Genomic DNA, 24,495 nt, shown 5'->3' with positions numbered 1-24,495 from the left:
TCTGTTCATTTTTTCTGTTCTTCATGTTGGATACTTTGTATTGCTCTATCTTCAAGTTCACAGATTCTTTCTTCTGCCTTCCTGAGTCTACTATTTAGTCCCTCTAGTTAATTTTTCATTTGTTATTGTACTTTACAACTCCAGAATTTCTTTTTTTTCATTGTGGTGAAATGTACATAAACTTTACCATTTTAACAGTTTTTAAGTGCACAGTTCAGTAGCATTAAGTACATTCACTTTGTTGTGCAACCATCACCACTGTCCATCTCCAGAACTTTTTCATCATCCCAAACTGAAACCCTACACCCATTAAACAATAATTCCCCATTTCCTCCTCCCTACAGCCCCTAGTAACTCCTATTCTACTTTCTGTCTCTGTGAATTTGATAATTCTCCGTACCTCATATAAGTGGAATCGCACAATATTTCCCATTTTGTATCTGGTATAATGTGTCACTTGCATAATGTCTTCAAGGGTGAAAGCTCTCTTCTAGGCTGCATTCATCTTGTTGTATCCCCACATGGCTACAAAAGTACTTGTTAGTATGGGCAAAAATGCTCTGTTAGCTTTTTCTTAATTTAGGGCCTGGATGTCTTTGGTTCCGTCTCACCATGTGGATCAGTGCAGGCCTGGGTTTTACCTTTCTTGTGCCCAAGCTGAGGAGCCAGCATTTGAATGAAGGTTCACCTCCAGCTCAGCACCTCTCCAGGCCTCTCACCACAGCCTGGTGCGGAATCTCACACACGGAAGGAGCGTGCGAAGGGTTCTCCCTATGATGGTCATGAGGCACTGGCATTTGTCACTGTGTTCTTGCTTTTCAGCTGGGGAAAGACGTGTGGGCCCAGCTTACATCCCATTTCCCAAAAGACTGAACCCTTGCCGTTCAATCTTTTCCTTATTACCCCAAAGTAATACTAATGAAAGCTTTCAAGACTGATGAAGGAAATGGCATTCCCCAACAACAGATGAAAGCACTGTATGTATCAGGCAAGTTCCCAGAGGCAGCAGTGGAATCTTCCCATTAATCCTGCTGACCTTCCTGAGAACCACCGACGGGTGCTGGCCGAGACTAGGGATGGCGCCAAGTTTACACGTGGGGTCCGGTTCTCAGCTGCCTGCTTAGTGGGGAGAGCAGCACCTTCCCCCGGATCCTGACTCTCCCTCCCTGCTCCCCTTTCTAGAACATCTAGCTTAGGGTGACTCAAACTGATAACTATTTTGTAAATTGCCAAAAGCCACCCTTTGCTTTGCAGTACATCCCAAAGAGAAACGGACCCAGCACCAAGTTTAATAGTCAGCAAAGGCCGATGCTTCCCCTCCCTCCTCTCTTGTGGCCTGTGCCTTTCTTTGCAGATGTTATTCCTGCTTCAACCACATGGATTCATAGAAACTGAAGCAGAGGGTTGAAGGCACACAAGCCTGAGTTTCCTGCCCCTAGTGCCTTTTTGTGCCCAGAGTTAGCGTTCAAAAGTAGCTAAGTTATTCAGAGAATCTACAACTTCTCCATAAAGGGAGCCTGAAGTGGTCTCTGAAAATGGTTTGCTATTCACTTGACCCAGAAAATGCCACAAATCATGTAAACCCAGAGGTTCAAACCTTCGTGTTCACTTCAAGACCCATGGAACTGCCCAGCCCATCAAGGGTATGTGGACCCGAAAACTGCCCAGGCTGGGAATGGTGTCGTTTGCAGAAGCACCATGCACCGCTCTGTCCTTACACTGGCTCTACTTTCGGCAGGGGTAGGGCTCGCCCTTACAAAGCTCCCCTATGCAGAGTGGAACCAGTGGGAGGTGCTGGGCGTGGGCTAAAGTGACACACAGTGACTCATCTACAAACGTGGAGGTTTATTTCAACAAAACGTGAAAAGAATACATTTGACTGAAGCTCCTTGCTCTTCAGGCTGTGCGTCCATTGAATGCTCAGTAAGACAAGCAAAGGCTGCTTTGTGGCCGAAGTGAGCGGACAACATGGTGATCCTAGCTCAGGCGAGTCTCAGCTGATACGTTGCTCACCCTCCTCCTGCCTCGGTGACCTCGTGTGTGCAATGGGCTGTGTCTCTTCCTGACTTCTCCATAGGAAAGAGCTCCGTCCAGGTAAGACCTAAAGTGAGGCGCCCTGCGGATGGGGGGTGGGGTGGGCGGTGAGCATCGCAGAGCTCTAGAAACTAAATGTATTCATTTAATGTGTCATAATTTTGTTGGGGGCTGGGGGGAGGTAAACAAGCGTCACCTGCCCTCTGCCCCGAAAAAACGCCAGGGCAAGCACAGGACTCCACACCACCTGTAGGCGTGTGGAATTTTATTTATTGTAGAAAAATTTAGAGGAATTATCTGGTCAAAGGAGAATCCATGCCTACTGGGTAAGCAAACACCAGCAACAGTGGACGTGCTTCCTGGACTGAAAATTGTTCCCCACCTTCTCCTGCCCTCCTTGGCTTGGATGGTGCTGAACCCCCCGCAGCAGGGCAGCCGGGCCGAGGCTCCAGGCTCCTGGGGGCAGGTGGCAACCCATCCAGCCGCATGGTGCCCATCTGCACAAACAGTTCCCAAAGGAGAGGAGTGGAGCCCTTTCTTGTGCATGAACTGTAGGGTTAAGGCTCAAAACCGTAGCTCGTACGGACATATTCATAACTGCTGCTTCTCAGACGTCTTAGTGATTTCCCCCTTGGTCATCAGTGACAAAGGCAATTAGCTGCACTGTAGGAGCCGGATGCTACCCAAGCCCTGATCACCTGCCACTCTTGCTTTAGGAACACGGATGGGGGGATCAGTAAGCTCTCTCCTTGAATAAACTGGTTGTTGAAAAGAAACTTTCCATCACCCATGAGGAGGCCAGGGAGGGACCCGTGGGCCTGGAAGACAGCAGCACCATGATGGGGTTGTGGATAATCTTAAGGTCACATGGATTCTGTGTTCCCTGGAAGCCTCCCCAAAGCGGGGAAGGCCAGTTCTCAGCGCCGAGAGCACTTATGTCACCAGGGCTCCTTTCTGTGGCTCGGGGGAAACCGGCTGTGCCTGTGTACATTCAAGGAAGAGACGAGACCCAAAGTGAGTAAGAGTGTCAGCTGCTAGAAGAGTGGTCCCAGAAACAGAGACGATGGCCCTGTAGGCACCGTTAACCTCCTGTAACGATCAAAGCTCCAGGCTTAACAGTAACAGCCTTCCGCATCCTCAAAAGAGAGACTGGCTGGCCCGCTCTCGCTGTCGCATGGTGAGTACTTTCCATCAGTGACGGGAAGGGCAGCTCCCCTGGCTCCTCCTCCGCCCGCTCGGGCTACGACACGGCCAGTGGGACCCCGGGCATCTCAGCTATAGCCGAGCAGTGGCACATGGGGCAGTGGCAGGTCAACCGTCTCTGCGCTTGTTCTGAGAAGGGAGCCCCCGGGTGAGGCCCCTAAATCGACAACAGTGACTTGGTCTCTTTGCTTTCTCTGCTTCTTGGATCGTGGTTTTGCCCTCATCTTTGAGTTCCATGGAGCTTGCAGATTTCATGCTCTTATTTTTCTTCATAAGCAGTACCTTGGTGTGATGAAACTGGGTGCCTGGTGTGGACCAGGCTGAGCGTGGGGTAAGAAACAACAGACCCGAGGCTTCCTCCTCTCCCCACGCCTGGTGCTGGGCCTGTGGCCTCAGCCCCGGCCCTCCTCTGCTGCCGGTGGCTGCAGGCTCACGGGGCCAGGGGCGGGCGCGGGCTGCTGACTGCCTGGCAACAGCTCCCACTTCCCGGGGCCGGACCGAGGGGCGGTCAGGACAGGAGGATGGCCCTGCTGGCGTGTAGTAAGACTTCTTGGTAGGTGCTTGTACCTGTCATTGCCTTCTTAGGTCCTGGGCAGGGAGAGAGGACTGCCGTCACAGCCAGGGTAATAATAAATACTGAACGGGGTAGGTGTGACCGGTGGGCTGGAGTCGGGGCTTGTGACCCTATGTCCCAGTATGTCATGCGTAACCTGAAAACACTGAGGGGAAGCAAAATGCCACTTGGATTCCAGTGCTGGTCTCGTGTGCCTTCTAATTACAGTGGCTTCAGGTGTGAAAGGCAGCTGTAGCCCTTTGCTCCGGAGGCAGGGCAGGGGTGGGCAGGAAGCTCTTCCTACGTTGACGGGGAGTCCATCGTGGAGAGGATCCGAACGACTTCTGCTCGCTGAGTGGGCGAGATGTGCTGGGTCATGTGGACGATGGAATCCATGGCAACCTCTGGATTGGCCTGTACCAAGCTGGAGGGGAAGATTCGGGACAATGAGGACGAGAGAGAGGCAGCAGTGCCTAGATCAGGGCAGCTTCAGAACTGCCCAAGAAACCTGCTCCCAGAGTCCACTGCGGACCCTGCAGTCCCTGCCTCACCTGATTCATTTTCCTACCTCTAAAATGTCCCCAGCAGCAAGATACCACAAGAACCTGAAACATTTTGTTATGTCAGAAAGTGAGGAAGTAACCTCAAAAAACAAAACCCCAAACCCCGATGGGGTCATGTCACAAAGATAGTGGACCCAGCCTGAAGGTGCTCCCACTGGCTAAATCTGGGACATTTGGGGCATCAAAATAATGAATTACAAATCATTGAAAAAAGACATTCACCAGTCTATATCAATAACGAATATAAAATAAATGGAGGAGAGAGGACTTTTGCTTACAGGAGAATTGGGGTGGTGAGATGTGATTGTGCAGGATGTGCAGGAGTTGGAACACTGTCACTTTGCAACCTCACTGTAAAGACTGGATCAGGGACATACCTGGTGGCACAGTAGCTGAGAATCTGCCAGCACGGGGGACACGCGTTCGAGCCCTGGTCCGGGAAGATCCCACATGCCACGGAGCAACTAAGCCCGTGCGCCACAACTACTGAGCCTGTGCTGTAGAGCCCGCGAGCCACAAGTGCTGAAGCCCACGCGCCTAGAGTCCGGGCTCCATAAAGGAAGCCACCGCAACGAGAAGCCCGCGCACCACAACCAAGAGTAGCCCCTGCTTGCCACAGAGAAAGCCCGCGTGCAGCAACGGAGACCCAACGCAACCAGAAATAAAAATAAATAAATTAATTTAAAAAAAAAAAGACTGGATCAGACAAGAATCGTCCCTGGATGCTAAATCTAGGTGGAAATTCTGATGAGCAGGAATCTGCAAGGCCTTTAAGTGTCTCTCCTCAGACCGCTTATTAGGTTCAAGGGGGATGGGAAAACAGGAATTATACAGTGGAGAAGTTGAGTAACAGCTTGATCAGGTGATGGAAACTAACACTGGGACAGGCAGATGACATCATGTGCCTCCAGATATGGTACCTTGTGAGGCCAAATCATCACGGTGTAGGGCCTTAACTATACTTACACCCCTACTTCCCTATCGATACTTTTGAGCTTTAAGCTTTTTCGGCTGGCAATAAGATACTGGAATGTCCCCCCTGGGCAGAAACCGTTCCGAGCAAACAAGTATGGCGGGTGATAAGAATGATTAAGCCAGAGTTTAAAGGTCGCCCTAGCCAACCATAACTCATGTGACTCAACCCCCCACCACAAAAACACGAAAATGTAAAGTAGGCATCCGACAGCTAACCAATCAAGGAACTAGAGCCAAGACCCCACTCCGGTCCGGAACAAACAAACCAATGAGAAAAAAACCTTGATATATCCACACTTTGCATAATGAAAAATGAAAGCTATAAAATGTATGTGATTCCGCTTGGGGGGGGTTCCTCTTCGGCCTCCTGCGTGAGGACCAAGGAACCCCGGTGCACCGGCTCCTAATAAACCTCTTGCGTGTTGCAGCGACTCTCGACGGTTCTTGGGCGAGCTGGGATCCCTCGTAGACCGTTCAGGTCTAACAGATTGGGGGCTCGTCCGGGATCCCCACTCGCCCCGGGTGGCAGGAACCTCGGGAGTTGGAGGTATCAGGTAGGCCTAATTGTCTGTCTGTTCGTCTTCTGTCCTCTGTAAGCCGCCATCAGAAAGAAGCCGTGTGAACCGGCTCGCTGTGAAATCTGTATTGGACTCCTGGCTAGGCAGACGTGCCAATAGCTGGTGTCCACGGACCCTGGGGGACGCCCTGGTGGTCCATCTGGAAGGAGAGACAAATTTTGTCTCCCCTTCACCGGTCCTGGCAGGATATACAAACTGCCATCTGAATCTGAGTTGGTTGCAGTTTTAAAACGAGCTCGCGGCGGCAATATTAAGGTGTGTCTTCTGAAATTTTATTGTTCTCCTGTGCTCTATCTTTCTCCTGACGGACGATAATGGGACAAACTATGACGACGCCTCTCTCTCTCACTCTAAGTCACTGGACCGAAGTTAAGTCTAGGGCCCACAACCTTTCGGTAGAAGTAAGGAAAGGGAGATGGCAAACGCTGTGTACCTCTGAGTGGCCTACATTTCAGACAGGGTGGCCACCCGAGGGATCCTTTATGTTAGATCAGATCAGGCTAGTCAAGTCTAGGGTCTTTAACACAGGACCCCACGGACACCCAGACCAGACACCATATATCCTGGTCTGGGAAGATCTAGTTCTCCCCCCGCCTCCGTGGGTCCGGCCCTTTGTTCCCTCAACAGGCATGTCTGCATGTGCACCAGCACGGTCGGAAGTACTGGCCCTGAAAAAAGCCCCGGACGCCGAGAAGTCATCTGAAGCCCCGGACCCACGGAAGGCGATATATCCAGACTTGCAGTCCGATCTGCTTCTCCTCGATCCCCCACCACCACCTTACCCTCCAGCCCTAGACCCCATACCGCCTCCCGATTCCCCAGCTCCACAACCCTCCGCACCAATAGGGCCACCTGTTGTGGCAGAGGGGGGGGTCCCTCGGCGGGCACCAGAAGCCGGAGGGCTATTTCCCCGGATTCTACCGCTCTACCCCTTAGAGAATATGGCCCCCCCGATAACCACGGGAATAGGCCCCTCCAATACTGGCCCTTTTCCTCTGCAGATCTTTATAACTGGAAGATGCATAACCCTACTTTCTCTGAAAATCCACAGGCTCTCACTGCTCTAATAGAGTCTCTTGTCTTCTCCCACCAACCCACCTGGGACGATTGTCAACAGCTCCTCCAGACTCTCCTCACAACTGAGGAAAGGCAACGGGTTCTCTTGGAGGCTAGAAAGAATGTGTTAGGCGCCAATGGGCAACCTACCCAGTTGCCTAACGAGATTGATGCCGGTTTTCCACTCGTCAGGCCGAATTGGGACTTCAATACCCCAGAAGGTAGGAGCACCTGAAGATGTATCGCCAGGCTCTGGTGGCGGGTCTCCATGGAGCGGCCAGGCGCCCCACGAATTTGGCCAAGGTAAGAGAGGTAACTCGGGCCCCAGGAGTCACCAACCGTGTTCCTAGAACGCTTAATGGAGGCTTTTAGACGGTTCACTCCTTATGATCCAACTTCTGAGGAACATAAGGCCACCATAGCAATGGCCTTTATTGACCAGGCGGCCCCTGACATTAGAAAGAAGTTACAAAGGCTGGATGGCCTACAAGGTTTCTCAATTCAGGACTTAGTAAAAGAGGCAGATAAAGTATATAATAAGAGGGAAACAGAAGAGGAAAGGGAAGAAAGGAAGCAGAAGGAGCAAGAGGTCCGTGAATTAAGGCGGGACAAGCGGCAAGAGAGGAATTTGAGTAAGATACTGGCCACTGTAGTCAGAGGAGGAAATATTAGAGACAGGAATAGACAGGAAGGGCGGACAGGAAGGCGACCATTAGACAAGGATCAATGTGCTTACTGTAAAGAAAAAGGTCACTGGGTAAGAGAATGCCCTAAAAAGAAGAATGGGGGAAAACCAACCAGAGACAAAATTTTACCCCTGGAAGAGGAAGATTAGGGAAGTCAGGGCTCGGACCCTCTCCCCGAGCCCAGGGTAACTCTTAAAGTGGAGGGGGAACCCGTCCAGTTCTTGGTAGACACCGGCGCTCAGCACTCAGTCCTCCTCCACCCAAAAGGCCCCCTCTCAACTAAAAGGTCATGGGTCCAGGGGGCTACAGGAAATAAGCAGTACTCATGGACCACACGAAGGACAGTAGACCTTGGGATGGGACAAGTAACCCACTCATTCTTGGTCATACCTGAGTGCCCATACCCTCTGCTAGGCAGAGACATACTCTCTAAGGTGGGGGCCCAGATCCACTTCCAACCAGAAGGACCCACCATAACTGACAACAAAGGGAGATTACTCCAAATTTTGACTATGAAGCTGGAAGATGAACATAGGTTATATGAAGTGCCCTCGCCTCCACAAGTTGATATGCAAGATTGGGTGACCAGGTTTCCACAGGCTTGGGCAGAAACTGCCGGTATGGGAATGGCAAAATATCGCCCCCCCGTGGTGGTAGAACTCAAAGCAACCGCCACCCCGGTGACAGTCCGCCAGTACCCTATGAGCAAGGAAGCCCGGGATGGCATTCGTCCTCACATACAAAGGTTGCTGGAATTAGGGATCCTGGTAAGGTGCCAATCTGCATGGAATACCCCTCTTTTACCAGTTAAAAAGCCAGGAACTAATGATTATCGGCCGGTACAAGACCTACGTGAGGTGAATAAGCAAGTAGTGGACCTCCACCCCACGGTGCCCAACCCCTACAACCTCTTAAGTACTCTTCCACCTCAGCACACTTGGTACACTGTTTTGGATCTTAAAGATGCTTTCTTCTGCCTGAGACTCTCTCAGCCAGCCTTACTTTGCATTCGAATGGAAGGATCCAGCGTCGGGGATGTCAGGCCAGCTGACCTGGACTCGCCTACCCCAAGGATTCAAGAACTCCCCCACCATTTTCGACGAGGCCCTACACCAGGATTTGGCGTCCTATAGAGAGTCCGACCCACAGGTAACTCTCCTTCAATATGTTGATGATCTTCTTTTAGCGGCAGAGACCCAAGAAGACTGCGTCAGGGGGACTGAGAGGCTATTAACGGAACTTGAGACACTGGGATATCGGGCTTCAGCAAAGAAAGCACAAATATGTCAACGACAGGTCAGTTACCTGGGGTACTTGCTAAAAGAAGGACAGAGATGGCTCTCGGAAAGCAGGAAAAACACCGTTGCCCACATACCGACCCCCAAGAGTCCTAAACAGGTTAGGGCATTTTTGGGGACGGCCGGATTCTGTAGGCTATGGATTCCAGGGTTTGCTGAATTAGCAGCCCCTTTGTATCCCCTGACCAAGAACGGCATCCCTTTCGCTTGGGGTGATAAAGAACAACGGGCTTTTGACCAAATTAAACGAGCCCTGCTATCAGCCCCGGCTTTGGGACTACCAGATGTAACTAAGCCTTTCCATCTGTACGTGGCCGAGAATAAAGGTATCGCAAAGGGAGTACTAACTCAGAAACTGGGCCCCTGGAATCGCCCGGTTGCGTACCTATCAAAGAAATTGGATCCTGTGGCAACAGGATGGCCCGCCTGCTTAAAAATAATCGCCGCCTTGGCCGCTTTAGTCAAAGATGCTGACAAATTGACTTTGGGACGGAACTTAACGATAACAGCCCCCCATGCATTAGAAAGTGTGATTCGTCAGCCACCCGACAGGTGGCTAACAAATGCCAGAATGACTCATTACCAAACCCTGCTGTTAAATTCAGACCGTATTAAGTTTACATCAGCCACAGGACTTAACCCGGCCACCTTGCTGCCTGACCCCGACCTAGAAGGCACCACCATCATCCATGATTGTCAGGAAGTATTGGCTGCAGCACACGGTAGCAGGCCAGACTTGATGGATCAGCCTCTCCCCGATGCCAACATTACCTGGTTTACCGATGGAAGCAGTTTCCTAGAAGAAGGTAAGCGTCGGGCGGGAGCAGCTGTGGTAGATGGGAAAGAGGTCATCTGGGCAGCCGCATTACCGCAAGGGACATCGGCCCAACGGGCTGAACTAATTGCCATGACCAGGGCATTGGAACTAGCAGAAAACAAAAAGGTAAACATCTATACGGACAGTAGGTACGCATTTGCTACCGCCCACGTCCACGGGGCCATCTACCAACAAAGAGGCTTGCTCACCTCGGCGGGCAAAGAAATTAAGAACAAAGAGGAAATAGTGGCCCTGCTAGCTGCCCTCATGCTCCCCACTAAAGTCAGCATCATTCATTGCCCCGGGCACCAGAAGGACAATACCCCGGTGACAAGGGGCAACAACATGGCAGATAGGGTGGCACGAGAAGTGGCGCTAGGGGAAATTATACTAGAACTATCGGACAAGAGTCCTGGGGAACCAAATGACAGGGGAAGAACCCCCCCAGCCATAACCAAAGACACATTGTCTCCTCAACATGCGAAACCCATGCTACAACAGATTCACAGATGGACACACTTGGGAACCAAAAAAATGGTATCCCTACTACACAAGGCAGGTTATGATACCCCTGGACTAACCAAATTAGCTGAACAGATTGCCCGGGAGTGCATTCCATGCCAACAGGTAAACTCCCATAAAGGAAAACTTGAGAGCGGGAAAAGGCTCAGAGGAGACAGACCAGGAACCTATTGGGAGGTCGACTTCACTGAAATACGCCCTGGAAGGTATGGTAACAGGTATCTCCTAGTTTTCATAGATACCTTCTCAGGATGGATAGAAGCTTTCCCAACGAAAAAGGAGACAGCTACTGTGGTGACCAAGAAGATCTTAGAAGAAATTTTCCCCCGGTTCGGGGCACCAAAGGTAATAGGATCCGATAATGGTCCTGCCTTCGTCGCCCAGGTAAGTCAGGGTATGGCCAAATACCTGGGGACTGATTGGAAATTACATTGTGCCTATAGACCCCAGAGTTCAGGACAGGTAGAAAGAATGAATAGAACTCTAAAAGAGACCCTAACTAAATTGTCCATAGAGACTGGCGGTACAGATTGGACGGTGCTCCTTCCCTTAGCCCTGTTTCGGGCTAGAAATACCCCCTCCCGCTATCATCTCACTCCATTTGAAATTCTATACGGGGCCCCACCTCCCCTTCTCACGCTCGGGGAAGGAATAAGTCCTGACTGCCAGAATAATACTGACTTATATGCTAGGCTATTGGGACTCCAGTTGGTCCAAAAGGAGGTGTGGTCCCAGCTGGCAGAGGCTTACCGACCCGGAACACCAGCAGAGGCTCATCCTTTCCAAGTCGGAGATTCCGTGTACGTCCGTCGACACCGAACCCAGACACTAGAGCCTCGGTGGAAAGGACCATACATCGTCCTGCTCACCACCCCCACAGCTATAAAGGTAGACGGCATCGCTGCTTGGATTCACGCCTCACACGTAAAAGCTGCGCCAGCGTCTGCATCATCATCGGAATGGCGGGCCCAAAAGACCAGCAACCCGCTCAAGCTCAAGCTCCTGCGCTCACCAGACTCATAACTCTGACTTTGTTACCCCTACTGGCTGTGAGTAACTTTAGTCCTCACCTGCCCCAGCGTTTAACCTGGCAGGTAATTTCCCAAACTGGAGATGTAATATGGTCTGTTAGCCATACCACTGCCCCTTGGACCTGGTGGCCAGACCTCTTCCCCGATGTTTGTAAGTTGGCCCTGGGAGCCCCCCCTAACTGGGATGTAGGGGGATATCACGATCAACAAACTGCCCCGAATCAGCGGCCGGGGACAGCGCCCGGGGACTGGGGATTAGTCCCTGGGGGGGGAGGTTGTTCGACCAAGAATCAGAGAATCATGCTCAGGGCCCTCTCCTTTTATGTATGCCCTGGATTCCATCGTCACCGGTCTTTGAATTATCGGTGCGGGGGAAGAGAACATTTCTATTGCAAGAGCTGGGGATGTGAAACCACTGGGGACACCTACTGGAAACCCACCTCTAGCTGGGATTTTATCAAGGTAATGGCCAACTACACTCATCACGACAATGTGCCCGAATGTTCAACGTGGTGCCATCCCCTTAAAATTTCTTTTAGTGAACCTGGGAAGAAAAACAAAAATTGGATAGATGGCCATTCATGGGGTATAAGGTTTTACAAAGCAGAATATGATGATGGGCTCCTAATGACCATCAAATTAAAGATCGAGACCCCTACTCCCGTCCCTATGGGCCCCAATCCTGAGATTGGGCACCCTCTGCTACCCTTGGCCCCACCCACAATACTACCAGGGATAAGAAACCAGACTTCTGGACTAAAAGAAATAACAATCAAACCCAGAGCCCCCCGAGACCGAATGCTCTCATTGGTCCAGGCGGCTTTTGGGGTCCTAAATGCCACAAATCCAGAGGCTACCAAATCATGTTGGCTTTGCTATGCTGCTCCTCCCCCTTATTATGATGCTATAGGATATAGTTCTAATTTTAGTAATGTCAACTCTGCAGATCAATGTCGATGGAAACAAGAAGGAAATAGTAAATTGACCTTGTCTTCAGTATCAGGAAACGGTACATGTGTAGGAACGCCCCCCCCCCCCCCCCCCCCCCGTCCCATCGACATCTCTGTACCAATTCAAGCCTCCCACAGGGCTCAGGATATCTCCTCCCTCCTCAGGATGGATGGTGGGCATGTAACACGGGATTGACCCCTTGCATTTCTCTAGAGGTCCTCAATGCTTCGGCCGACTTTTGTGTGTTAGTCCAGCTGGTCCCCAGACTCATCTATCATTCAGATTCATCTTTTCTAGACGAATATGAAGGCAAAAGGAGACTTAAGAGAGAGCCCGTAACCCTCACCCTGGCTGTACTCCTAGGACTAGGAACGGCAGTCGGGGTAGGAACAGGTGCAACAGCCCTCATCCAACAACCTCACTACTATGCTAACTTAAGACAGGCTGTAGATGTCGATCTCCGGGCGTTAGAAAGTTCCATAACTCAGTTAAAAGAATCACTCACCTCGCTCTCAGAGGTAGTAATGCAGAACAGGAGGGGACTAGACCTGCTGTTCCTTAAGGAAAGTGGACTATGTGCCGCACTAAAAGAAGAGTGCTGTTTTTATATTGATCATTCTGGGGCTATCACCGAAACTATGGACAGGCTTAGGGAGCGCCTGGACAAAAGGCAACAAGAAAGGGAAAATCAAAAAGGATGGTTCCAATCATGGTTTGACAAATCACCCTGGCTTACTACTTTAATTTCCACCTTGTTAGGACCCCTCATTATTTTGTTGCTGCTCTTAACTTTTGGACCATGCATTTTAAATCGCTTGATAGCCTTTATCAGGCAACGTGTCAGCGCAGTACAAGTGTTAATGCTAAGACAACAATATCAAAGCTTGCAGAGAGAGGCTGAAATTCCATGATTGAAATTAATTGCAAAAAGAAAAGGGGGGAATGTAGGGCCTTAACTATACTTACACCCCTACTTCCCTATCGATACTTTTGAGCTTTAAGCTTTTTCGGCTGGCAATAAGATACTGGAATGTCCCCCCTGGGCAGAAACCGTTCCGAGCAAACAAGTATGGCGGGGGATGAGACCTCGAGCAAACCAGTATGGCGGGTGATAAGAATGATTAAGCCAGAGTTTAAAGGTCGCCCTAGCCAACCATAACTCATGTGACTCAACCCCCCACCACAAAAACACGAAAATGTAAAGTAGGCATCCAACAGCTAACCAATCAAGGAACTAGAACCAAGACCCCACTCCGGTAAATGTAAAGTAGGCATCCGACAGCCAACCAATCAAGGAAGTAGAGCCAAGTCCCCACTCCGGTCCGGAACAAACAAACCAATGAGAAAAAAACCTTGATATATCCACACTTTGCATAATGAAAAATGAAAGCTATAAAATGTATGTGATTCCGCTTGGCGGGGGTTCCTCTTCGGCCTCCTGCGTGAGGACCAAGGAACCCCGGTGCACCGGCTCCTAATAAACCTCTTGCGTGTTGCAGCGACTCTCGACTCTTGGCGGTTCTTGGGCGAGCTGGGATCCCTCGTAGACCGTTCAGGTCTAACAACGGATGTAATATTCTGACTGCAAATGCACAGCCTGAATCTAATCATGAGGTAACATCAGACAAACTCAAAATGAGCAATGGTCTGCAAATGGTGGTTTAGAAAAAATGTTCAATTTATAAAAATTAATCATTTTACTCTGGTTATGTAAGGGAATATCCCTATTAGCAAAGGCATACTGAACTATTTGGGGGTAAAGGGCCATGATGGGCCCATGACATATGTAACTTACCCTTAAATGGTTCAGAAAAAGAAATACACACACACGTGTGCTTACTCTTATATAAAAGAGTAAGCACACACACAAATGATACATCAAAAAGGGTAAAATGTAAATACCAGGCACATTTGGGTACAGATTTGTTCTCTGTACTGTTTTCAGTTTTGCAGTTTTTCTGTAAATGAAATGTGTCCAAATAAAAAGTTTAAAAAAATGTCCCCAGCAGTCTCCACCACACAGCCCGTGGAGAAGACGGAAGCCTCTAGGACACAACTAACTCTTGGCTGTGGGAGGGGAGAAGGTAGTTTCCCAGGAAACTATGACACAGCCAGCTTTTCCTCACAGAATCGCTCATCCAGTTTGAGTACCTGCATTTGGAGCTAACAGCTGGGCACAGTGAGCTAAGCCGTCGATACTAAGTGCCCCTGGCGACCGGCAGCTGAGCGAGAACCGTGCTTCAGGGCTCTTCTGACCTGTGGGTCAACCACAGCCTCGCGAACACAAAGGGACCACAGAGACTACGAGGCATCGTCACCTCACCGTTTGTCCTTGAGTCGCTCGTCCCCGAGAAGTGAGCCCCACTTCTACCCAGGAGCACCCCCACCCGCCCCCGCGGGTCTCACCTGCGGATCTGCTTGAGGACGTAGTCTCTGCTGATATACTTGATGTTCTCCTCTATTACCGAGCGAGCGCCATCTTCCTCTGCCAGCTGTTTCTCCAGCCATTCTACCAGATCCTTGTTGTTGTCCCAAACGTAGGCCTGCAAACAGATGATGCCTGCTTAGACACCAGGGCCCAGGCCAGGCTGGACACCCTGACTAGTCTACATCTGGGAAGTGCACTGCAAAAGCTTGCTCAACGTAAAGAAGTCGTTCCCAGCTCTCCATTACTGTTGGCTTTGCAGGAGGAGGAAGCGGGCCTCGAGACAGAAGCCCTCCTTGTCTTCCCTGCCCTACTTTTGAAGTGTCCACCTGGGCCCCCCAGAGGCATCCGTGCTCACACAGACGCTGGTCCCATCCCCCTACCTGTTCCACAAAGGCTACAGGAATTTAGTCCCCTGACCGATTGTTTGGTAAAGTGCAGACTGAGAGGGAAATGTTGTTTACTTGGTGTTTTTAAAATGAAATGTGTGCTTTTTGAGGAACTGAGTCACGATTCCTAAATTTAAGTCTCTAGTCCCAGTGGGGTGTGTGGCAGGTGAGCAGCCTGGCCGTGGAGGCCTCAGGTGAGGGGAGTCCTGCCGTCGGGTCAAAAACCAAAACCCCAGTTCGCTTTCTGTGAGAGTTTTCCGAAGGGTCAGGATGTCCATCACCCTGAAAGTCTCAACAAACCACCTCTCACCTCCTCCTTTCAAGATCATTTAGCTGAGCATTTCCCAGGTAGTTGACTACATAATAATTCAGGAGTGTGTTAGAAAACTAATAGCCTTCTCCTGGCTCTCGTCTCCGCTCATTTTCTTTACAAATCATTTAGGAATCGTTTTGTTAATGGTTTCCGGAAAACCAAGTACCGCCATTAGGGCTCATTCATATTTATGTCATTTTGTTTGGGTAATTAAACACAAAGCTCGTCATTTAAAGGTGGGTTGTCCTCCTCTGTTATCACTAACCGAGTCAAAGTCAGAATGACAATGAGTTTGGCGCTGTAATTTAATAGGTGGCTGCATTAGGTAGCTCGGGAGGTGGCTCAGGAAGCCTGGATTCCAGCAGAGGCGCCTGAGCCATGGCTGGGACCCCAGGGCCCGCAAAACACGGAGGCTGCGTTCTCAGCGCCCGCCAGAGGCATCATGCAGGAGGGGACTGGGCGCTGTGCTGTTTCCTAAGGTTCTACTTCGGGCCTTTCAAAATAATGGTTCTTTTCAGACTCTCGCTTCCCCATCTCCACCTTGGCCGGTGTGTTCGTAGTGCTGCTTGTTTGTTACATGTCCTGTAACTGACGTCCACGTTTCTAACAGCACTTGAGGAGTACTACTTCACAGTTGAGTTGAAGGATTAAGGAGCCCCAGGATTAAGGATCAGCAACGTGCCTTTTCTAGTTCTTGTGTCCAGTTCTTTTTCTGGCCCCAAATTTGTCCATCTGTTTGTAATCACTGACAAAAAGATCAGCTCTCCTGGTCAGGGTGGTGCGGCCCGGACGGTGCGAAGCTGAGGGGGCTTCCCACGTCTCCGTGCCGTGCGTGCTGCGCGTCCTGCCCGGCACCTCGGAGGCTGAACGCAAGCGTTTTGCACATCAATCTCTACTGACAAGGGCGGCGGTGGTGATGTTTCCCACAGTGTGGCTGTCTTAACTCCCACGTGCCGGCTCCCGCCCACCCCACACATGGATGGATGCGCCTGCACTCTTAAGCACTGCCCCGGAACGCCGCCGTTTCCATCTCCATCATGGTAATTTGGACTTCTGCACATGCCCTTAGTTATGAGGATTTGGGATGAGGAAAAAAGAAAACAATGCGTGCTTCTTGGGTTTCAGAATAGAAAAAAAAAAAACCCTAGATTTACCCAAGAATTCCAAAGCGTTTAGTTTAAGAGAATATTTAATACTCTTATTAATCATTTTCAATCCATTTGCTTTTAATTAAGAAACAGCATGATGCTTTCCTATCAGCATATGCCAGGGAGCAGATTACTTGTGGCTTAAGATAGCTCTCCTTGATTGGTGTCGTGTATTAGCTAACGAGATGCCTGCTCCTAACGATGCCCAGACACCACGCCGGAAAGCCAGCTGCCCTCCAGAGAAAACCCTTCTGCTGCCCCTCCTGTAGCCAGAATACGCTAGGTATTTAAAGTAAACATTGAAAAAGTTCCCAAACAGAATTAAAGCAACACATTCCAAGTCTTTGAAAATATAGGTCCCTTGTATGTAAGATTTGCTGTTCACTCAAAATACGACTGGGTGATGACCACCAAGTCAAACCCTGGTCAAGTTTTGACCACAGCACAGAGCACACGAAGGCCATGGGGTCGCAATCCTAGCCAACAGCGTTTTAAGCAAGAATCAACGCACGCAGGCGCCACAGCACCACAGGTTTTTTGTAACAGACCTGGGAGGGTTTCCTCTACTGTGTGAGCGTGCTTCCCCCATGAGGGTCAGGGAGTCTGCAGTTCCTTGTTCGCCCTCCAGGAACGGAGCTGTAAGGAATCATCATTTCGGCCAGAAGGACAGGCAACCCTATGCTGTTTACATTTCCCTCCTTAAATTTATGAGAACGTGGCTGGTTATTCCCTCTGTGGATTTTTAACCACGTGTGACATGCTGGGTGCTAACCTCATGACAGGCCTGGGCCCCCCCTACGTCACCTGCCTGCACTCACCCCAGTCAGAACATTTTAATACCAATAAAATATCAATAATTAAATGTCACAACAGTGGCCTTACAGTACGTGTTCAGCTGGCACTTTATCCCGCTCTGCATCAGTGGGTCAGTATCTCTGGCACTACTCAGCTCACTAATTGTATGTAGTAATTAGTCTATCTTACAAAATCTAAATGACCTGTTTGGAAAGTTTCATTTCTAACGTATCGGATTGCTGTTAAGCCCTCCTTACTCAATGGTACAGCAGGGCCTGGGAGTGACCAGGGCACAGGCTGATGGATGTGAGCCCTGATTACCATGCCCTGCAGATAAGTCACCTTGTGAGCTGCCTGGAGACACCTCAGCAAAGTGATTTTTTTCTGAGGCTTTGGCATACAGTAGCAAATAGCCATGTGGGCTGGGGTGGCCTGCAGGCCCCAACTCCTGAGAGCCACTCCAGCCTCAGCCCCAGGCCCAAGGCATGCTGCCCAGGTTCTGCCTCACCTTTTCGCTCTCTGGCCCTAGATCAGAAGTTTGGTGCGTGAGACTTATCCACGGGAAGCTTGGGGACACTGGAAGTCAAACAACCTTATCAATGGTGCTTTTTCCTCTACCTTCCTCACAAGGGCCTCCACTGACAATTCATCTCATTTGGAAATCCAGACTAAGAATGAATGGGTTGGGACTTCCCTGGTGGCTCAGTGGTTAAGAATCCGCCTGCCAATGCAGGGGACACGGGTTCGAGCCCTGGTCCAGGAAGATCCCACATGCCGCAAAGAGTCTAAGCCTGTGCACCACAACTACTGAGCCTGCGCTCTAGAGCCTGTGAACCACAACTACTGAGCCCTCATGCCACAACTACTGAAGCCCGCGTGCCTAGAGCCTGTGATCCACAACAAGAGAGGCCACCGCAATGAGAAGCCCGCGCACCTCAACGAAGAGTAGCCCCCGCTCGCTGCAACTAGAGAAAGCCCGCAAGCAGCAATGAAGACCCAACACAGCCAAAAAATAAAGAGTGAATGGGTAGCTTCCTGGACAGTAAGGGTGCACTGTGGCATCCTAGATCATGGATAAATTAGAGCACGCCAAGTCAGAGAACACCGACTGAGAATCCACTGGGCACATGGCTCCCACCAAGACCATTTCAGCTGCACTGAAGCTCTCAGCCCACCTTCTAACGTGCTGTGCTGACGGAGGAGGAAACTGAGCACCAGACATGGTGCCCAACACTTACGATGTCCTTTAAAATGCAATAAACCTCGTGAAATAAACATCCCTATTTTTACACATGAGGAAAGGGAGGCTTAAGTATGTCTAAGCCAGTAAATTGTAAAGCTGGGATCCAAAAAGTGTGAGATTCCAAATACCACATTCTTCTCAATTTCTACCACTTGGGGAAAAATGAGCTTGTCTGAAAAACCACATACCTTAAACTATGGATCTAAGAATCAGAAGAAGAAAAGTGCCCATGAAACAGATGTGTGCCTTGTTCTTATGACCCAATTTAAATCTAAGCTCTCGCTATTTTTTTCAGGGAGCTCTGGTGATGCTTTTCTTCTGCCTGCAGTGAAACTGTGAACCATAAACCCTACTATCCCCTACAATGGGACTGTCCCTGCGGACTCAAACAGCATCCCATAACTCATGGTAACAGACTCCTCTAAGGGAAACAAAAGAATTCTACTGCTCAGTTATGTAACATCACAGTGTGAATCTCTTTTTTCAGGATTAAGATTTAAAAAAAAAACAGGGGCTTCCCTGGTGGCACAGTGGTTGGGAGTCCGCCTGCCGATGCAGGGGACACATGTTCGTGCCCTGGTCTGGGAGGATCCCACATGCCGCGGAGCGGCTGGGCCCGTGAGCCATGGCCAATGGGACTGCGCATCCGGAGCCTGTGCTCCGCAGCAGGAGAGGCCGCAGCAGTGAGAGGCCCGCGTACCGCAAAAGAAAAAAAGAACAAAACTCTATGAGGAAAACACACAGCACGGCTAACAGATGCCTATCACTGTCTTTCCCTACCAGTAACCACAGTAAGGATCAGAGGGTCATTTCTTGAGGCAAAGCCAGGTTTAGACCTTGCAAGAGACAGTGTATAATATCCATCCCTGACTGAAGAATTGAGGAAAGGCACCAGTTTTGGGGTTTCGGCCGTTCCCAAGCACCGAGCAGACTTGGTCCCTCAGAGGCAGCCACTCGGCTTTTGAACACAGCAACGCTTTCTTCTCTCAAGGGCGCTGCAGATTTTATCACCAGCCCCACACTAAACCGGGTCCTGCTGAGCTCATAGAATCCAGGAGGTTTCAAAGCCACATCGTGGGACCACCTGCCCTTCCTCTCTCTCTTTGACTGTCCTCCTGGACTGAGAGCTCAGGGGGACGCTCTCTTCTGTAGAGGAGGGGCAGGGGAGACAGCCTCGGTTCTTGGGTACGTTTGGGTCCCAGAGCCTCTGGCCTCCCGTCCTGAGCCATGGGGCCAGGCTGTCTTCTGCACTTGATCTCCAGCCAGGAGTCTGTGCACACAGGTGACTGTTTTCTCCATCGACAAGATGGCAATGACCTGCTTCTCCAGACACGCTTCCCCTGGGAGTGGGATGTTAAGGTGCAACTGAAGGGCCTATGCGCTGGCTTCACGCTCAGAGGGGAGCCGTCCTTCCCCGCATCCTTGTGTCCACTGACGCCGTGCACGTCCGTTAGGGACGAATGGCGGAGGAAGGCATGCGGGCCTCTCCTGGCCGCACACGCACACTCCATTTACCTGGCTGGCCACTCCTAACTGGAGAACAGCCTCTTATTTTACACTTGCATGACTTTCAATGCCAACTTCCACTGGAAGCTGCCAGTGGCCACTGACAAAATTGTCTCACTCAATTATGATGTCAAAGACTGACCTTAACCTGAACCACATGTCGCATGAGGCTGCACATCTGAAATATTTATCCAAGGAAGCTTTTCGGTCATAAAGAAACGGGTAGACTTAACACAGAGGTGAATCTTAGAAGCACCCCGACTCACTGACTTTAAAACTTATATCAAATCTTGGGGGTCCTTCCCAGGAACAGTCGGCAGAGACCTCAAGCAACACTTCCCAGGAGGAGGCGGGTGTGCCCTCCATCTGGCCTTCCAGCAATTCTCTAAGCCGGCAGTCACCAACTGTTTTCGATCACATAGCTATCAGGAAAAAAGACAAGTGTATTTCCAGCACATACTACCCATATTCTGATAAAATGTATATATGATGTATATGATTTAATCCAGATACTAACTATGAATAAAGGTTGATTTCTTTCTTTTTCTTAGTAAAAATAAATAGAAATAAAAGTCCCAACTTTTTCTTCCCGTCCTCCCATGGACTGTCTCGTGTAGCCCAGGATTCCAGAAGCAAATGCTGGTGCCAGGCTGTCCCAGCCTCCACCCCGGGGCAGGAGCTCTAGGGACACCATCTAAGCGGGCACTGCTCCAAGGTGTGCGCCTTCCCTGTGAGATCACCCCCAGGAGATGTCGGATCCGTAGTTCCCTGCAGGGTGGAAGTTTCCTTCCAGCTCGGATTTGCAGTCAGAAGACCTTCAGCTGGAGGCACAGCGCCTGCCACTGTGAGGCCCCTGCTCGTGCCCCCTCAGCGCCACCCTCCACGCAGCCCCTGAGCGGTCTCTCTACAACACGCATCACAGTATGTCCCTCTGCTGCTTCAAATTCTCCGTGGCTTCCCAGGCCTCAGGACAAAGTCCCAGCCCTCCACGTGGCTCTCCTGGCCCTACACCATCCTGGGCTCTGAGCCGTCCTGAAATTCCTGCAGTGCCTCGGGTGCACGGTACTCTTGCTGTCAGGCTTGGAACATGCGGTTCCTTCTGCCTGGAACATCCCTCCTGTCTCTTAATCTAGTCTTTTCCTCTGGTTCATTCCTATTTTGTTTTCAGGTCTCTATTACTTCTAGAAGTCTTCCCAGACTCTGCCCTCCCTTCCCACACAGCAGGTCAGGTAGCCCTTCTTTGTGTTCTACGATGCCCTGGGTTTGCCATGTTTGACGTTGGCCTCACTGTTGTATGTGACCCCTTGACGAATCTGTCTCCCTGCCTTGGTGGTGAGCTCTGTGAGGACAGGAGCATATGCCTGCCTCCTTCACTGTCTGGTGTACAGGAAGCATTCAGAAAGGTTTGCTGAATGACTGAATGAGCTGCAAAGAATGCCCTACCAACTCCTCTTACAAGCCATCAGGACATATTACTGTGGGGAGGACACAGGCCGAGGCCCGGGGATTCTTAGACAACAAGGCTTGCGGTGCCAGGGGCGGGTGAGGAGCAGGACGTGAAGGCTCCTCCAAGGCAGCCCACCTACCTTCACTGTCCCTTCCACTTCCACAAACCAACGCCTTAACATGGCCTGGATCTGGCCGTCGGTCAGCTCGGGGTTGGCATTGTGGATTTTCTTCTTGACCAGGTCCTCCAGCAAGAGACGCCTCAGCCTCCAGTAGAAGAAGGTACGGGATGTCTTCCAATCCAGGATGTCCTACACCCAGACAACAATAAGCTTAGTCCCCCCAGCTCGGTGCCCAGAGGGGACTCCACGGGCACAAACCCTACCCTCCAGCAAGCCCCTCAGAGACTCAAGAGTGGCTGTGAGCCCAGCCCCTGTAGACGGCTGTCCAGTTCAGAGCACAGCCCCACGCCCGCCAACCGCAGCACTGCACAGGGAGGGGCCTGGCCATCGCTCGGCCCACACGGAGCTGAGATGTTCGGGGGTGCAGGGCTCAGACTCCCGGGTAACAGAGAGCGCGGGGCTGGTTTTGAGCAGGCGGTTCAGACAGCTCGCATGCAGGTCAAGTGTGAACTAGCCACTGCTGGGACCTTGACACTGGGGTAATCCACCGCCTGAGGACCCCCGGGCAGCTGTCCCCAGTGGAGTGCCTGGGAGTCGGTTTCTCGCCAGCAAAATGGAGCCTGCCTCCTGAGGAGTCCCCTGGAACCTAACTCATAAGCAGTTTTAGGATGGTAGTGGGTACAGAAAAAGGGAAAAGTCTCGCCAGAAGAACTGAACACAGTTTGATCTGCACACGCTGTTTTAATGCAGCCCTGAGAGCTCCCTGCATGGGAGCCCGTGGGCATGAGACAGACACGGGCTGGTGGCGGGTCTCTGACAAGTCAGGAGAAGCGGCGACCACCGTACTTACGTTGATAACCCCCTTCTCCTGCATCCGGCCCGGTGTGTCGTGCAAGTCGGCAAACTGCACGGCTACCTGGTGGTAAATGGGAAGGAGAAACTCCTCCCGCTCCTTCAGCTTGCTCTCCAGCTCCTTCCGTTCTGCCGCGCTTAGCTCGGGGGTGCCTGCAAGCAGACACACCATCAGGCTCGCGCGGACCAGGGGTCTCAGCTCAGAAGCAGCCACAGTCACGGGAAGCTCGGAGGCTCAGCTCTCCATCGTCTTCACCACCTCTCTGCTGATAACTGGACTCTGCCAGATGCCAGACCTGTCCCTGCCTTGCCATGGGGCTCCCGTGTCCTCCCTTCCCTGTGGGGCTGACAACTGTGAAAGCAACCCTTGGGGGGGGGCACTCCCCGAGCAGGTGCCAGCCCATGCCCTTCGCCACCTGTCTGACAGCGGGCCCCTCATCCCCACGAAGGGCACCGTGCCACGCCCTGCTGACCAGCACTAGAACGGCAGGGCTGCTCCGGGTGTGGGACACGCTGGGGGGCACGCCCCGTGGCTCCGCACACAGACCAGCAGCTCTTCTTCCCTGCGTCCTCACCAGTCACCTGCCCACCTGGACAGGACCTGATGACTCCTCAGGCTGAAACTGCTTTACTTCACAGCTTTAATCTCAGGTTTGCATACTCTTAACCTGAAATTAGTAGAATCTGATCCAATTAGAGCCAGAGGCATGTGTCTCATGCCAGCTCGGTGGATGAGCCAGCCTCCTAGTCTCCTGCCTGGGCTGCTACTGCCAGAGCCAACCCCTGACCACAGTGACAAAGACATTCTAGTTTTTGGGCTGAAAGCAGAGAGGAGGGAAAAAGAGAGAACGGCAGTCCACAAACCCCATTTGGATCCCCAAGCTTATGTGCACATGGCACCCTTACGCAACAGATGAGTTTGGACTCCTTATGATAAGCAGCCTCCCACCCCACTCAACGGTGTCCCAGGAGAGGCGCTGCTACGTTGTGCTTGGCTTCCTAATTACTCTCACAATGGAACTTGCAATCAATACTGAGAATTTATCTGCCTGCCCAGTAAGGAGGAGTAAGTCTAACTGAAAGAGCAATAGGTGACAGCCCCTGGGGTTGGGGACAACCTGAAGTGCTTTGTCACCAAAGCTGACAAATAAATACATGACCACAGGTGATCGGATGCAAAAGAGGTCTATTTCAAGCATGTCTGTCTGGAACGGGCCTTGCTTTTTATGCCACTATGAATCACATGCCATAAACAGCCTTGGGCTGCTGAGTGAGCCGTATTATACCCAAACACATGTATAACTCTAGTACCTAGCTTCAGTCTTATGAGGTTTTTGGATAACCAAGTCCACTTTTTTTTTTTTTAAATACCCATCACTACTTTGAAACTGTGATGAAGGGTACAGAGGGCTATCTTTCCTTGGGCTCTCACACAGAGGCAACCACTGACCCATCACGTTGGGCCCCTGACCCCCCAGCAGTCTTCTTTCCAAACCAGGTAAACAGCAATGGGCACCACACTGGGGGATGAGATGGAGGCCCGCTCATTCTAGGTGGACCTGCCTGGAGAGTTCCTGGGAGGAGAGTTGACCAGCTGCTTCTGAGATGAGATGGTCTCGGGTATAACACCCTTGACAGGGAAGCAAACATTTTTCCTTCTCCAATAAAAGGAACCGAGACTCCTTGGAGAAACGGTTTATTCCGGGGCTAGGGCAGGAGAAATATAAGATGAGCCTGGAGTGTATTGTCACAAAAAGCAGGGAAGCACTCAAAAACTGACTGGACAGGTTAAAAGGACACAGGAACCAGTGTGAAGGTGTTCTGACCGGCTAAATCTGGGACAATTTGAGCATCAGAATATTTATGGAATTAAATAAGAACCCATGAGTCACCCTGACATAAATAATTAAATGGGGGAGAAGGGAAGGGAAAGACCTCTCTCTCCCCAGACTAACAATTAATAGAGAAGGAATGATGGAATTAGAAAAT

General features: G+C 50.9%; 1 protein-coding gene across 8 annotated transcripts in view; it reads right to left on the bottom strand.

Annotated features, from left to right (window-relative positions):
* ACACA (acetyl-CoA carboxylase alpha) overlaps nucleotides 1-24,495 on the bottom strand; it is a 375,954-nt gene that overhangs the window by 78,629 nt on the left and 272,830 nt on the right. For 6 of the 8 annotated variants that reach the window (XM_067020788.1, XM_067020791.1, XM_067020790.1 and 3 more), the window contains 3 exons: nucleotides 22,505-22,659; nucleotides 21,673-21,843; nucleotides 14,674-14,810 (listed from right to left, as the gene is read on the bottom strand). In XM_067020788.1, the coding sequence (XP_066876889.1) occupies nucleotides 14,674-14,810; nucleotides 21,673-21,843; nucleotides 22,505-22,659 (463 nt within the window). Of the gene's footprint in view, nucleotides 1-1,830; nucleotides 4,215-14,673; nucleotides 14,811-21,672; nucleotides 21,844-22,504; nucleotides 22,660-24,495 lie in introns of those variants that run through there. The other 2 variants (XM_067020787.1, XM_059048599.2) reach the window with 1 other exon arrangement.

The sequence above is a fragment of the Kogia breviceps genome, chromosome 19, assembly GCF_026419965.1.
Source record: "Kogia breviceps isolate mKogBre1 chromosome 19, mKogBre1 haplotype 1, whole genome shotgun sequence".
Taxonomy (NCBI): Eukaryota; Metazoa; Chordata; class Mammalia; order Artiodactyla; family Physeteridae; genus Kogia; species Kogia breviceps.
Note: the sequence above shows the minus strand (reverse complement) of the source record. Positions and strands in the feature narration are given on the sequence as shown.